The sequence below is a fragment of the Mirounga leonina genome, unplaced genomic scaffold, assembly GCF_011800145.1.
Source record: "Mirounga leonina isolate KUSES-001 unplaced genomic scaffold, KU_Mleo_1.0 Mir_166, whole genome shotgun sequence".
NCBI lineage: Eukaryota > Metazoa > Chordata > Mammalia > Carnivora > Phocidae > Mirounga > Mirounga leonina.
The window spans coordinates 35,424,637-35,438,758 of NW_023270418.1; the positions used below are offsets into that span (position 1 = coordinate 35,424,637).

The following is a 14,122-nucleotide window of genomic DNA, read 5'->3' on the forward strand; positions in this document are numbered from 1 at the left end:
AGAGGTCAGAAACGTGTGTTTCTAGGTAAATATCCCCGTTTTTAACTGCCGGCGACGCTCCAAACGGAACGGAACGCTGGGAGGGCAGCTGTGGGCGCCGGGTGAGAGGCTGAGGGCAGGCGTGTTAGGGGTGCGGCGCGCGCACCTGGTGGACCTCGTGCCAGCCGTTCTCGTCCCTGCAGCACACGGTGGCGTGTTCGTGGAGCAACAGTTCACAGCAGTAGGGATCCCCCCCGACGATCGCGGTGTGGTACAGCGGCGTGAGCCCGTAGCTGTCTTTGTAATCAGGCGATGCTCCCAGCTCCAGAAGGGTCTAGAAAACAACACCAAACACGGGTCTCATGACCCCTTCTGCAGGGAGTGAATCAAGAACGACGCATGGGGGTCACTCTCCCGCCGGCCGAGGCTGAACAGGCCCGCGGGTCCGCACGTTCCCCGGGCCTCCCAGAGTGAAGCAGGGGCCAGCTTCCGGTGGTGAGGTTCCCGGCCCTGAAGTAGCAGGTGGAGCCCAGGTGACAGGATGCACGTGCATCCGGGACGTCAGGAGACGCTCTGCAGACAGACACGCGTGGGGGGCACGCAGGGACCTGCTGCGCCCTGCTGACCCCCCCACCCAAAACCCCGTACTGGCTGAGAGCAACGAAGTGCAGGCAGCTTTTGCAGAAAGGGAAAAGCTGTACTATTCAACCTACAGCATAAAACCATCCCAGCGTGGATTTCGGACTAAGGCAGTGGACGAGGTACAGCTGATGTGAACTTGAGAAATCCGTGACTTCCAAGACAAGCATCGTGTTGGGGGTCAGCCCCCAACAGCGGGTCCCCCTCCCTCCCAGCCAGGGTTCTTGGGGGCCCCCCACACTTGGGGCCAGGGCAGATAAAGCATGCAGAGGGCCGTGGGGAGGGTGAGGGGTGAAAGCACCCCCCCGGGTGGGCTTCCAGAGACCGGGGAGGGGTTGGCGACAGCAACAAGGCTGGCTCAGGGCCTGTGGCCTGGGTTTGCAGCCTCCTCCCAGGGGGCACGAGGGGGTGGCTTTCAGTGCTACCCTTCCTGGCAGAAATAACAAGCCTCTGGCCAAACGAGAGGGACAGATGACCTTTTATAAACACCAAATTCTAAAATTCTCAAGAAGAGAGGGTCTGGGGCCCCGACTAGATGTCCAAACCCACGTGGGAACACAATTCGGGGTCAGCTCGGGTGGTCATCATGGGATGGGGACAGGGAACCAGTGTGGAAGCCGGGGATCAGATAGGGAAGGGGTGCCCGCGGGGGAGACGGGCTCCGGAATGTACCTTCAGGGCCACTTGGTTCCTGGCTCGGGCGGCTTTGTGCAGGGCAGTCATCCCATCTCTGGCGCGGAAGTCCAGGTGAGCCCCGCCGTTTCTGAGGGCTTTGATCACCTCCGCGGGCTCGTCCAGCTGAGCAGCTAAGGTCAGTGGGGTCTCTGCGGGACCCAAACACAATGTAGTTCAGAACCCGCACCGGGGAGACGGCCAAGGCACACAGCTCACGAACCAAGTGCCAAGTCTGAGAGTGAGCTTGAAGAACCGACCCCAGGGTATTCGCAGCTCCCACCCGTTAGCCCCGGTATCCCCGCGGTTAGCACGGTCTCAAGGGTGACAATGGTGGTGATGCTCGGGGTCCCATGCAAATCAAAATGGGCAGAGACAGAGTTTCCACATTATCGCTTTGTGGGCAGCGGGTCTGAGAAGCTGCCCTCGCTCTCAGGACACAGAATCCCACGGCACCATCCAGATGCTTACTGTGGGGAGCAGCGACCCACTGGGGCTACAGTTAAAGGTCCGAAAGGCAGAGGCCTGCCCTTCTGCATCTCAAAGTCACAACGCTTATGGGCATCTTGGAGGACGCCCGGCTCAGGCTGCAGGCACACAAGGGTAGGGGAGGCCTGGAGTCTGTGCCCCATGGAGGTCTGGGTCTGAGCAGGCAGAGACCTGAATGGGGTCAGCACGATAAATGACCAGCAGCAGGGCTGGGGCAGAAGCCCGGGGGACAGAACCATGGAGCCCACCCCCATGTGGACAATGTTAGGAAGGGTCCCCCACCGCCCTGGGCAGCCGACTCCAGACCAGTCTGTTGCTGGCTGTGACGGGGAGGGCAGTACTCGGTTAAAACCTCCTTCTCTCCCGCTCGGTCAGCCCATCATAGCCATTGCCGAGTGCCCATCATAGCCACTGCTGAGCAAGGCACACTGCCCTGATGTGCTTCACTGGAGAGGCTTTTACCCTCTAGAAGAGTGTCAAGGGCAATATGACAACGTGCATGTCCCCAGGACCCAGAAACACTACTGGTTGATGATGAGTCGTTCTGACTTCAAGCGCGTTTTGAGAATAAAAGAACCGGGGCATCTGACCTGGGGCTGAATTCCCTTCTCACCTCACCCCGGTCGCGTCCCCGGCTGTCCCTAGGAAGGACAACCACATCATGAATTCAGCTCGCCACCCCCATCTAGCCCTAATCCCCAGGCTTCTTTACACGTAAAGGAGCACTGTTCTGAGGGCTCTTTAAACTCACCGGGGGACTCACCCTGCACCTGGATGTGTCACAGTGAGGTGCAGGGGTGTCAGGGGTTGAGACGGCGTGGAGCAGGGCAGGAGCTCCACATGGGGGCAGAGATGTGGAAATGGGGCAGACGTGCAGACAGATGCAAACTTGGGGAGAGACCCCCGCCCGCTAGAGCGGGGAGAGGGAGCTGTTGGGGCTTCTGACGGCATTGGCGAGGGCTCGGGTCCTTTGGGGGCAGGTGAAGGGCGTGGAAGGCCGGGTCCTCAGGAGCCACCAGCGTTTACGCTTCTCATCAAATTTCTTACAGCAACTTGAGGAAGCTGGCCCCTCATGTATAAGGTCAATTTAGGCCTGATGCTCATCTGGGGCAATGTCAACCCTCAAAACGATTAGGATTCTTCTTTCTTATTTGGCTGTCCACCCATGGCCATTGCAACGGGAACTGAGCTGGAGTCATACCTCGGACTCCAGATTACAGACCCCTTTGGCAGAGCCAAACCCTGGGATGGTGCTGGGCACGTAAGAGCCGCTGAGTAGAAAGCTAGGCACCCCGTTAATGGTAGGGTATCTTATGTACTTGAGGGGGACCTCCAGCCCTCAGACGGCACCCAGGACAAGCGGTCCCTTTCTCAAACAGCCCTGCCCAAAGGACGCACTGCAGACTTGCCACATTCAAACCTGACCGGGACCCACCCGGGTGAGGGTGGGAGAGCCCCCCCCAGCTTACACACCCTTCAGGAAGGGGACGTCCAATGAGACCCCACATGGGGCTGATGGAACCATCCCAAGAAGATACTCATCCATCAACTGCAAACGCGTGGCCGTCAGGGGCTCGCACTGTGTGATTGATGACCACGTGCCCATGCCTCTAACGAGCTTGGGGCCTGAGCTCACCTGCACCACAATCCTCCAAAAACATTCCTCAGTGTTTACATTTTGAAATTACTTCAGTTTTGATAAATATACTGGAACCTCAACGAGTATAACCTCAAGATGGTCCCAGTCTCTCTCAACTTGACTGCCCAGTGGAGTAGAAACGGCTCTCGTCTTTTCAGACAGTCTCGAACACATAATAAACGCTCTCGCCCAGACATGGCCCAGTCACATTTTGGCTCCAGCAAACAAGCGGCTGAGCTTCGAAAGGCACCAGCAGGAGGGGTCTGCAGGGGTGAGAAGTGGGGGGACCTGGAAGCACAGCACAAGGACACTGGCTACTGGCTTCCAATCTGTCCAGACGTGCGGACAAGGAGAGGGGTGGGGGCTCCGTGCGCTGCAGGCTGAAGTGTGCGCACCCCGGGCCCCTGGGTGTTCCTGGGAGCATCCAAGTGCCGGAGAAAGACCTCGGAAACCAAACGTGTGGGTGAGCAGCGCCTCCTGGAGAAAAGGGACCGCCGGCAGCAAAACCCAGCTCTGCTCCTGGAAGGCTGGATGACCTGAGCAGGTCCCCAAAACCCTCTGGACCTGTCTCCTCCCCTGTGAGGCCCGAATGCATGCGTCCTATGCTGGATGGTGCCCACCCCCGGGCGCGCCCTCGGGGACTGCCACCAGATCAGTTAGTCTCACAAAGAGACAAATTTTGCTCTCTTCATTATGGCTTTTTTATGTATTTTTACAAAGGCTGTACAATGACTTTATTATTTCACAATAATAAAAAAGTAATTTATAAAATGAACCATGAAGCCAATACTTGTTAGCATTCCCACCCCCACCACAACTTGGACTGGCACAATCCCCCATGACTTCCTCAGCAAGACAGTCCCGATTCTCCTAGAATGTGAAGCAAAGGAAACAAATATTCACACACCTACTAAGTGCTCTGCCCTGCACTGGGGACTATGGCCACCCCAGGAGGACAATGAGGTACAGTATCCTTGAGCTTTTATAAGATAGGTAAAAAAATAGGTAAATAGATCGCTGGATGAGGGGCTGGGCAGATGCTTGGATAAGTGGATGGATGAACAGATGGTTAGATGAGTGCATGGACGGATGGGTGGGTGGATGGATGGATGGATGGTGAATGAGTAGATAGATAGATGGTTGGATGCATGAGTGAATGGATGGATGGATGGGCATGTGGTGGGTGGATGAATGGATGGGAATGTGGGTGCATGGGTGGATGGATGGATGGAAGTATGGGTGAATAGACAAATGGACGGATGGATGGGATGGGTGGGTAGGTGGATGGATGAATGGATGGATGGACAAACAGAGAGATGGATGGATTGGTGGATGGATGGATGAATAGGTAGGTGGATGGATGGATGGATGGATGGATAGGTTGATGGATAAGTGGATGGATGGATGGATGAGTGGGTGGATAGATACAGGGAAGGAAAGACAGAAGGAGGGAGAAAGGAAGAGAGAAAGAAAGATGGGTGAGTGAAAAGATGGGCAGGCGTGTATGTAGATGGAGATCATACATACACATAGACAGTTAAAAATGAGTAAAGGAAAAGATTAATATTTGGGCTCACAAGTGACAGAGGGAGCACAACCTGTGCATTCAATTATCTAAGTGCTGTTTTCTAATATAAAACTCATTATTAAATTATCCACAATTGAGAGATCACACACCCCATTCTCTATGCCCGAATGCCTCATGCAAAACATCGCAAGTGGGAAAAACCTGGCTTTGCACCCGGAACCTTTGCACTCCACTATGGGTTCAGCCGTGACTTAAACAGACACCTTGAACCCCACAGGGTCTGGTCCCCTTCTGTGCTGCAAAGACCACCCTGTCCAGCCCACAGTGAGGGGCAACAGGGAGTCACAGCTTTGAAAGTGCTTCGTGATGAAAAAGCTCCCAACAGCGTGAGGAGCAACAGGATCTATGGCGACAACACGGTAAGACTCGCTGCAGCAGCTTAACATGGAGATAGACCCCCTCACAAGACATAACAAGGACAATATTCTAGTGGAGTCAGGCTTTTACCTTCACTCACATTAAGCTCACTTTTCTAAAGTGATCCATTTTCTGAAAACGCATCTCTCTAAAACATGACACATCCCTTCTGTGTCAGAGACTGAGATTTCGCCAAAATGCAACACTATGGATGATGACCCAGGAAACACTCCTGACCAGGAGTTTCAGAAGAAGCCATTTGTGGCTGTGTTTGCTTACCCTCTAAGGGAGACATGGCCTCCAGATGGAATATTCTGAAAGTCCACACGATGGGGATGTCTGTTTCTCAGGGGACACCTGAGAAGCAAATTCAGAGAGGTGGGGCTACACCCCTGCCCTATCCTGCGCCCTTCTCTCTTCTGGGTCAGCGGAAATCTGATATGTCCTCAAACACTAACAAACTCGACAGCAAGAAGCCTCCCTACAGCATCACGGTGCGCTCATCCCCATCTCTGTGACAAATCCAGGGACCTGAGACCACACTTCAAAATTCCCAAGGACCAGAGAGAGGTGATTCAGCGATTTCTTCCTCATTACCTAGATCTGTGGTTCCCAGACATGGGCATGAATTAAGAATCCTCCAAAGAGCTCATTAATACAAAGAATGTGGACTTTATTCCCAGCGGTGATTTAACAGGACTGGTGTAGCTGAGAACCTGCACCTCTAACAGGCCGGCAGTCCACAGCACCTCTGGCCCCGCTTGGCGGGGGAATGCGGGTTCGCAAACTGGACGGCACAGCGAAACCACCCGGTCCCACACCCAAATACTGCTTTAATCGGTGTGAGGACGACCCCGCCAGTATCAGGACTGGTAAAACCTCCTTACATGGTTTTCAACACGGGAACCACTGCTCCACTCCAATGTGTTCCATGGACGAGCAGCATGAGCGTGACCTAGAGCTAGTTAGAAATGCAAAATCTCGGGGCGCCTGGGTGGCTCAGTCGGTTAAGTGGCTGCAGCCCCAGGATGGGCTCCCCGCTCAGTGGGGAGTCTGCTTCTTCCTCTGCCCTCAACCCCCACTTGAGCTCACGCTCTCTCTTTCTCACGTGCTCACTCTCTCAAATAAATAAATAAAATGTTAAAAAAAAAAAAAAGAAAGAAAGAAAAGAAAAGGCCTAATCTCTGGCCCCAGCCCAAATCTTCAGGACCAGAACTGACATTTTAGCAAGATTCCCAGGTCACGAATAGACATCAAGTCTACATGGGCCCAGAGCACAGTTCTCCCACCTGATCAGCTATGTGATGAGTAAACAAGCAAACATAGAAAAATGGTGCTGTCCCTCATGCGGGTGTACCACTTTATTTACAAATTATACATGACTGCGGGGAAAGTCGTCATCTGTTTAACAAATGGTGCTGGGACAACTAGATTTTCACGTGGGCGCCCTACCTCACGCCGTAGACAAAACGTCACTCAGAATGGCTCATAAATGGAAGGGCTGCAGCTATAAAACTGTAGGAAAGAACAAAGGAGTACATGTTTGTAACCCTGAGTTAGGCGTGATTTTTATTTTAATTTTAAAAAGTAGGACACCGAAAGCACAGGCAACAAAAGAAAAAAGAAACACATTGGACTTTATAAAATTAAAAACTTTGGTGGATCAGGAGAGGGGGGAAAGATGGCAGAGGAGTAGGGGACCCTATTTCAGCTGGTCCCCAGAATTGAGCTGAGATATCTACCAGACCCCTCTGAGCACCCACGAAACCAGCCTGAGATGTAAGAAGATGTGGATCTCTACAAATAGAATATCGCAGGCGGTTGGTTTCGAGGTATGAAGCGGGGAGCCGTGATTCCGCAGGCAGATATCGGAGGATAAACGGCGGCGGGAGGGTGCCTGGCCGTGGGGATCCTACACCGCCGGTGAGCGACAGCCTCGCGTGCTGCGGACGGGCACAGACTCGCAGACCGGGAGCGTCGGGGAAAGGACTCTAGGGCAGCCCCCGGGAGTGGAGGGGTCGCACCTGCGAACTGCAACCCCCGGGGGTGGAAACCCCGAGCGGCGGAGTCGCGCGCGTGAACTGGGAGCAGCTGGAGGTTTTAGAAGCACAAAGGGCAGAGACGCGCCCCGACCTGGAGGCAGGACTGGGGGTGCTGCGGAGGGGCGCACAACCCAGGACGCTGCAGTTTATAGAGCACGGACAGAAACGGAGACAGTGTGGCCTGGAGAGCTCACTGAAGAACAGACTGAGGTCTCTCTGCTCTGACTCGCGGAAGAGACGCGGAAAGCCGCCAGGGAAAGGCGCCAGAGAACAAAAGCCCCAAAGACTGATTCCCACTGAGCCCATCCCCCGCCACAGGGGCGCAGGGCAACTCCGCCCAAACAGGGTTGCCTGAGTAACAGCGCAGGAGACCCCTCCCGCAGAAGACAGGCTGGGAAAACAAGAGGCCAGCAACCCTAAGGTCCCAAGAAAACAGGTGCATCTTGCTTGGGTTCTGGTCAATAATTTGGACTCTATACATTCCCTCAAACACCCATCAACAGAATGACTAGGAGGAGGAGCCCCCAAAACAGAAAAGACTCAGAGATTATGACTTATGCTGCAGATTTATAAATGGATGCAGACATAACCAAGATGTCAGAGATGGAATTCAGGCTAGCAATTGTGAAGACAATGGCTAGAATGGAGAAATCAATGGCAGCATAGAGTCTCTAAGGGCAGAAATAAAAGGTGAATTGGCAGAACTTAAAAATGCTATCAATGAGATCCAATCCAATCTAGATAATCTAACAGCTAGGGTAACTGAGACAGAAGAGAGAATAAGCAATCTGGAAGACAGTATAATAAATAAAAAGGGAAAAGAGGAGGCCAGGGAAAAACAACTCAGAATCCATGAAAATAGAATCAGAGAAATAAGTGACACCACGAAGCATTCCAATGTCAGAATAATTGGAATCCCGGAGGGAGTGGAGAGAGAGAGAGAGGACTAGAAGATGTATTTGAGCAAATCGTAGCTGAGAACTTCCCTAAATGGGGAATGAAACAAACATTCCCGTCCTAGAGGCAGAGAGGACCACTCCCAAGATCAAGGAAAACGGGCCAACACCCCGGCATGTAATAGTAAAACTCACAAATCTTAGAACCAAGGAAACCATCTTAAGAGCAGTTGGGGGAAGAGATTCCTTACGTACAGAGGGAGGAACATCAGAATAACGTCAGACCTATCCACAGAGACCTGGCAAGCCAGAAAGGCCTGGCAAGACATATTCAGGGTACTAAATGAGAAGAACATGCAGCCAAGAATACTTTATCCAGCAAGGCTTTCATTTAGAATGGATGGAGAGATGCAGAGCTTCCACGACCGGCAGAAGCTGAAAGAATATGTGACCACTAAGCCGGCCCTGCAAGAAATATTAAGGGGGGTTCTATAAAAGGAGAAAGACCCCAAGAGTCATATACAACAGAAATCCACAGGGACAATCTATAAAAACAATGTCTTCACAGGCAACATGATGACAATTAATTCATATCTTTTGATAATCACTCTCAACGTGAATGGCCTAAACGCTCCCATAAAACGGCACAGGGTTGCAGATTGGATAAAAAGACAGGACCCATCCATATGCTGTCTACAAGAGACTCATTTTGAACCTAAAGATACATCCAGACTGAAAGTGAAGGGATGGAGATCCATCTTCCATGCCAGCGGACCTCAAAAGAGTAGCAATTCTTATATCAGACAAATTAGATTTTAAACTAAAGTCTGTAATTAGAGACACAGAAGGACACTATATCATTCTTAAAGGGTCTATCCAACAAGAAGATCTAACAATTGTAAATATCTATGCCCCCAACATGGAAGCAGCCATATACATAAGCCAACTGTTAACCAAAAGAGAGTCATATTGATAACAATACGTTAATTGTAGGAGACCTCAATACTCCACTCTCAGCAATGGACAGATCATCTAAGCAGAAAATCAACAAGGAAACAAGAGCTTTGAATGATACATTGGACCAGATGGACCTCATAGATATTTACAGAACATTCCACCCTAAAACAACAGAATACTCATTCTTCTCAAGCACACATGGAACTTTCTCCAGAATAGACCACATACTGGGTCACAAATCAGGTCTCAACCGATACCAAAAGATTGCGATTATTCCCTGCATATTCTCAGACCACAATGCTTTAAAACTGGAACTCAATCATAAGAAAAAATTTGGCAGAAATTCAAACACTTGGAAGCTAAAGACCACTCTGCTCAAGAATGTTTGGGTCAACCAGGAAATCAAAGAAGAACTTAAACAATTCATGGAAATCAATGAGAACGAAAACACATCGGTCCAAATCCTATGGGATACTGGAAAGGCAGTCGGTCCTAAGGGGGAAATACATAGCCATCCAAGCCTCACCAAAAAAATAGAAAAAGGGGCGCCTGGGTGGCTCAGATGGGTTAAGCGTCTGCCTTCGGCTCAGGTCATGATCCCAGAGTCCTGGGATCGAGTCCCACATCGGGCTCCCGGCTCAGCGGGAAGTCTGCTTCTCCCTCTGACCCTCTCCCCTCTCATGCTGTTTCTCTCTCTCTCGCTCTCTAAAAAATAAATAAAATCTTTAAAAAAAAAAAAAAGAAAAGAAAAATCCCGAATTCACCAACTAACTCTACACCTTAAAGAACTAGAGAAAAAACAACAAACGATGCCTAAGCCACACATTAGAAGAGAAATAATTAAAATTAAAGCAGAGATCAATGAATTAGAAACCAGAAACACAGTAGATCAGATCAATGAAACTAGAAGTTGGTTCTTTGAAAGAATTAATAAGATCGATAAACCACTGGCCAGACTTATCCAAAAGAAAAGAGAAAGGACCCAAATTAATAAAATTATGAATGAAAGGGGAGAGATCACGACTAACACCAAGGAAATAGAAACAACTACTAGAAATTATCATCAACAACTATTTGCCAATAAACTGAGCAATCTGGATGAAATGGAGGCCTTCCTGGAAACCTATAAGCTGCCAAGACTGAAACAGGAAGAAATCGACAACCTGAATAGGCCAATAACCAGTAACGAGATTGAAGCAGTGATCAAAAACCTCCCAAAAAACAAGAGTCCAGGGCCTGATGGATTCCCTGGGGAATTCTACCAAACATTCAAAGAAGAAAGAATACCTATTCTACTGAAGCTGTTTCAAAAAATAGAAACAGAAGGAAAACTTCCAAACTCATTCTATGAGGCCAGCATTACCTTGATCCCCAAACCAGGCAAAGGACCCCATCAAAAAGGAGAATTTCAGACCGATATCCCTGATGAATATGGATTCCAAAATCCTCAACAAAATCCTAGCTAATAGGATCCAACAATACATTAAAAGGATCATCCACCACGACCAAGTGGGATTTATCCCCGGGATGTAAGGGTGGTTCAACATTCGCAAATCAATCAATGTGATAGAACACATTAATAAGAGGAGGGAGAAGAACCATATGGTCCTCTCAATTGATGCAGAAAAAGCATCTGACAAAATACAATATCCTTTCCTGATTAAAACTCTTCAGAGTATAGGGATAGAGGGAACATTCCTCAAGTTCATAAAATCCATCTATGAAAAACCCACAGCGAATATCATCCTCAATGGGGAAAAGCTGAGAGCCTTTCCCTTAAGATCAGGAAAATGTCAAGGGTGCCCACTCTCACCACTGTTGTTCAACATAGTACTAGAAGTCCTAGCAACAGCAATCAGAAAACAAAAAGAAATAAAAGGTATTCAAATTGGCAAAGAAGAAGTCAAACTCTCTCTTTTCGCAGATGACATGATACTTTATGTAGAAAACCCAAAAGACTCCACCCCCAAATTACTAGAACTCATCCAGCAATTCAGTAATGTGGCAGGATACAAAATCAATGCACAGAAATCAGTTGCTTTCTTATACACTAACAATGCAACTGTCGAAAGAGAAATTAGAGAAACGATTCCATTTACAATAGCACCAAAAACCATAAGATACCTCGGAATAAACCTAACCAAAGAGGTGAAGGATCTATACTCTAGGAACTACAGAACACTCATGAAAGAAATTGAAGAAGACACAAAAAGATGGAAAAATCTTCCATGCTCATGGATCAGAAGAATAAACATTGTTAAAATGTCTATGCTGCCCAGAGCAATCTATACCTTCAATGCCATCCCAATCAAAATTCCAATGACATTTTTCAAAGCGCTGGAACAAACAATCCTAAAATTTGTATGGAATCAGAAAAGATCCCGAATCATCAAGGAAATGTTGAAAAAGAAAAACAAAGCTGGGGGCATCACGTTGCCCGATTTCAAGCTATATTAAAAGCTGTAATCGCCAAGACAGCATGGTAATGGCACAAAAACAGACATATAGGCCAATGGAACAGAATAGAGAGCCCAGATATGGACCCTCAACTCTATGATCAAATAATCTTTGACAAAGCAGGAAAAAACATGCAATGGAAAAAAGTCTCTTCAATAAATGGTGCTGGGAAAATTGGACAGCCACATGCAGAAGAATGAAACTCGACCATTCTCTAACACCACTCACAAAGATAAACTCAAAGTGGATGAAAGACCTCAATGTGAGACAGGAATCCATCCAAATCCTAGAGGAGAACATAGGCAGTAACCTCTTTGACATCGCCTACAGCAACTTCTTTCAAGATACATCTCCAAAAGCTAGTGAAACGAAAGCAAAAATGAACTTTTGGGACTTCATCAAGATAAAAAGCTTCTGCACAGCAAAGGAAACAGTCAACAAAACAAAGAGGCAACCCACAGAATGGGAGAAGATATTTGCCAATGACACTACAGATAAAGGGCTGGTATCCAAAAACTATAAAGAACTTCTCAAACTCAACACCCAAAAAACAATCAAGTCAAAAAGTGGGCAGAAGAGATGAACAGACACTTCTCTGAAGAAGACATACAAATGGCTAACAGACACATATGTTCATCATCATTAGCCATCAGGGAAATCCAAATCAAAACCACATTGAGATACCACCTTACACCAGTTAGAATGGCCAAAATGAACAGGGAAAGAAACAACAAATGTTGGAGAGGTTGTGGAGAAAGGGGAACCCTCTTACACTGTTGGTGGGAATGCAAGTTGGTGCAGCCACTTTGGAAAACAGTGTGGAGGGTCCTCAAAAATTTAAAAATAGAGCTACCCTATGACCCAGCAATTGCACTCCTGGGTATTTACCCCAAAGACACAGATGTAGTGAAAAGAAGGGCCATATGCACCCCAATGTTCGTAGCAGCAATGTCCACAATAGCCAGACTGTGGAAAGAGCCGAGATGCCCTTCAACAGATGAATGGATAAAGAAGATGGGGTCCAGGGGCACCTGGGTGGTTCAGTTGGTTAAGCGACTGCCTTCGGCTCAGGTCATGATCCCAGAGTCCTGGGATCGAGTCCCACATCGGGCTCCCTGCTCAGCAGGGAGTCTGCTTCTCCCTCTGACCCTCCTCCCTCTCACGTGCTCTCTCTCTCTCAAATAAATAAATAAATAAAATCTCTAAAAAAAAAAAAAAAAGAAGATGGGGTCCATACATACAATGGAATATTACTCAGCCATCAGAAAGGATGAATACCCAACTTTTACATCAACATGGATGGGACTGGAGGAGATTATGCTAAGTGAAATAAGTCAAGCAGAGAAAGTCAATTATCATATGGTTTCACTTATTTGTGGAACATAAGGAATAGCATGGAGGACATTAGGAGAAGGAAGGGAAAAATGAAGGGGGGAAATTGGAGGGGGAGACGAACCATGAGAGACTATGGACCTGAGAAACAAACAGGGTTCTAGAGGGGAGGGGGGAGGGGGGATTGGTTAGCCCGGTGATGGGTATTAAGGAGGGCACGTACTGCATGGAGCACTGGGTGTTATACGAAAACAATGGATCGTGGATCACCACATCAAAAACTAATGATGTATTGTATGGTGACTAACATAACATAATAAAATTAAAAAAAAAAAAAAACTTTGGTGGATCAAAGGACACCATCAAGGAAGTGAAAAGATGACCCACAGAGTGGGAGAAGGTATCTGCAAACCACATACCTGATTAGGGATTTGTATCCAGAATATATAAAGAACATTCACAACTCAACAAGAACAGACAAATAACCCAATCAAAATGGGGGCAAAGGATACAGATAGACATTTCCCCAAAGATATACAAATGGTCAAATGGTCAATAAGCACATGAAAAGATGCTTGGTATCCCCGGTCATTAGGGAAATACAAATACAAACCACAGGGAGATATGACTTCACATAAGATGGCTGTAATAAACAAGAGAGGTGACAGGAAGGTTGGCAAGGCTGTGGAGGACTTGGACCACCCACGCACCATGGGTGGGATGCCAAAGGGTGCAGCCACGCTGGAAAACAATCTGGCAGCTTCTCAAAAGGTTCAACACGGAGTTACCGCAGGGCCCAGCGGTCCCCCGGGTGCGTGCACGAGAAGGATAAAAACACGCGTCCACAGCAGCCAAGAAGTGTGAACAGCCCAAGCGGCCCCAACTGATGAGTGGATGAACAAAAGTGGCCCATCCAATGGAACGTCACTTGGCCACGAAAAGGGACACAGCACCATCACACGCTCCCACCTAAATAGATGCTGACACCATGCTGCTGAGTGAGAGAAACCAGTCCCAAGGGACCTCGTACTGTGCAACTCCATCTCTCTGTAACGCCCAGAAGACGCAAATGCGC

The 14,122-nt window shown here is 48.7% G+C and overlaps 1 protein-coding gene across 1 annotated transcript in view; it reads right to left on the reverse strand.

Annotated features, from left to right (window-relative positions):
• The window catches only part of SHANK2 (SH3 and multiple ankyrin repeat domains 2), a 480,608-nt gene that overhangs the window by 380,142 nt on the left and 86,344 nt on the right, over positions 1–14,122 (reverse strand). Inside the window, exons 7-8 of the mRNA XM_035013495.1 lie at positions 1,291–1,442; positions 146–313 (exon numbers count right to left, since the gene is read on the reverse strand). Coding sequence (XP_034869386.1) covers positions 146–313; positions 1,291–1,442 — 320 coding nt within the window. The remainder of the gene's footprint in view (positions 1–145; positions 314–1,290; positions 1,443–14,122) is intronic.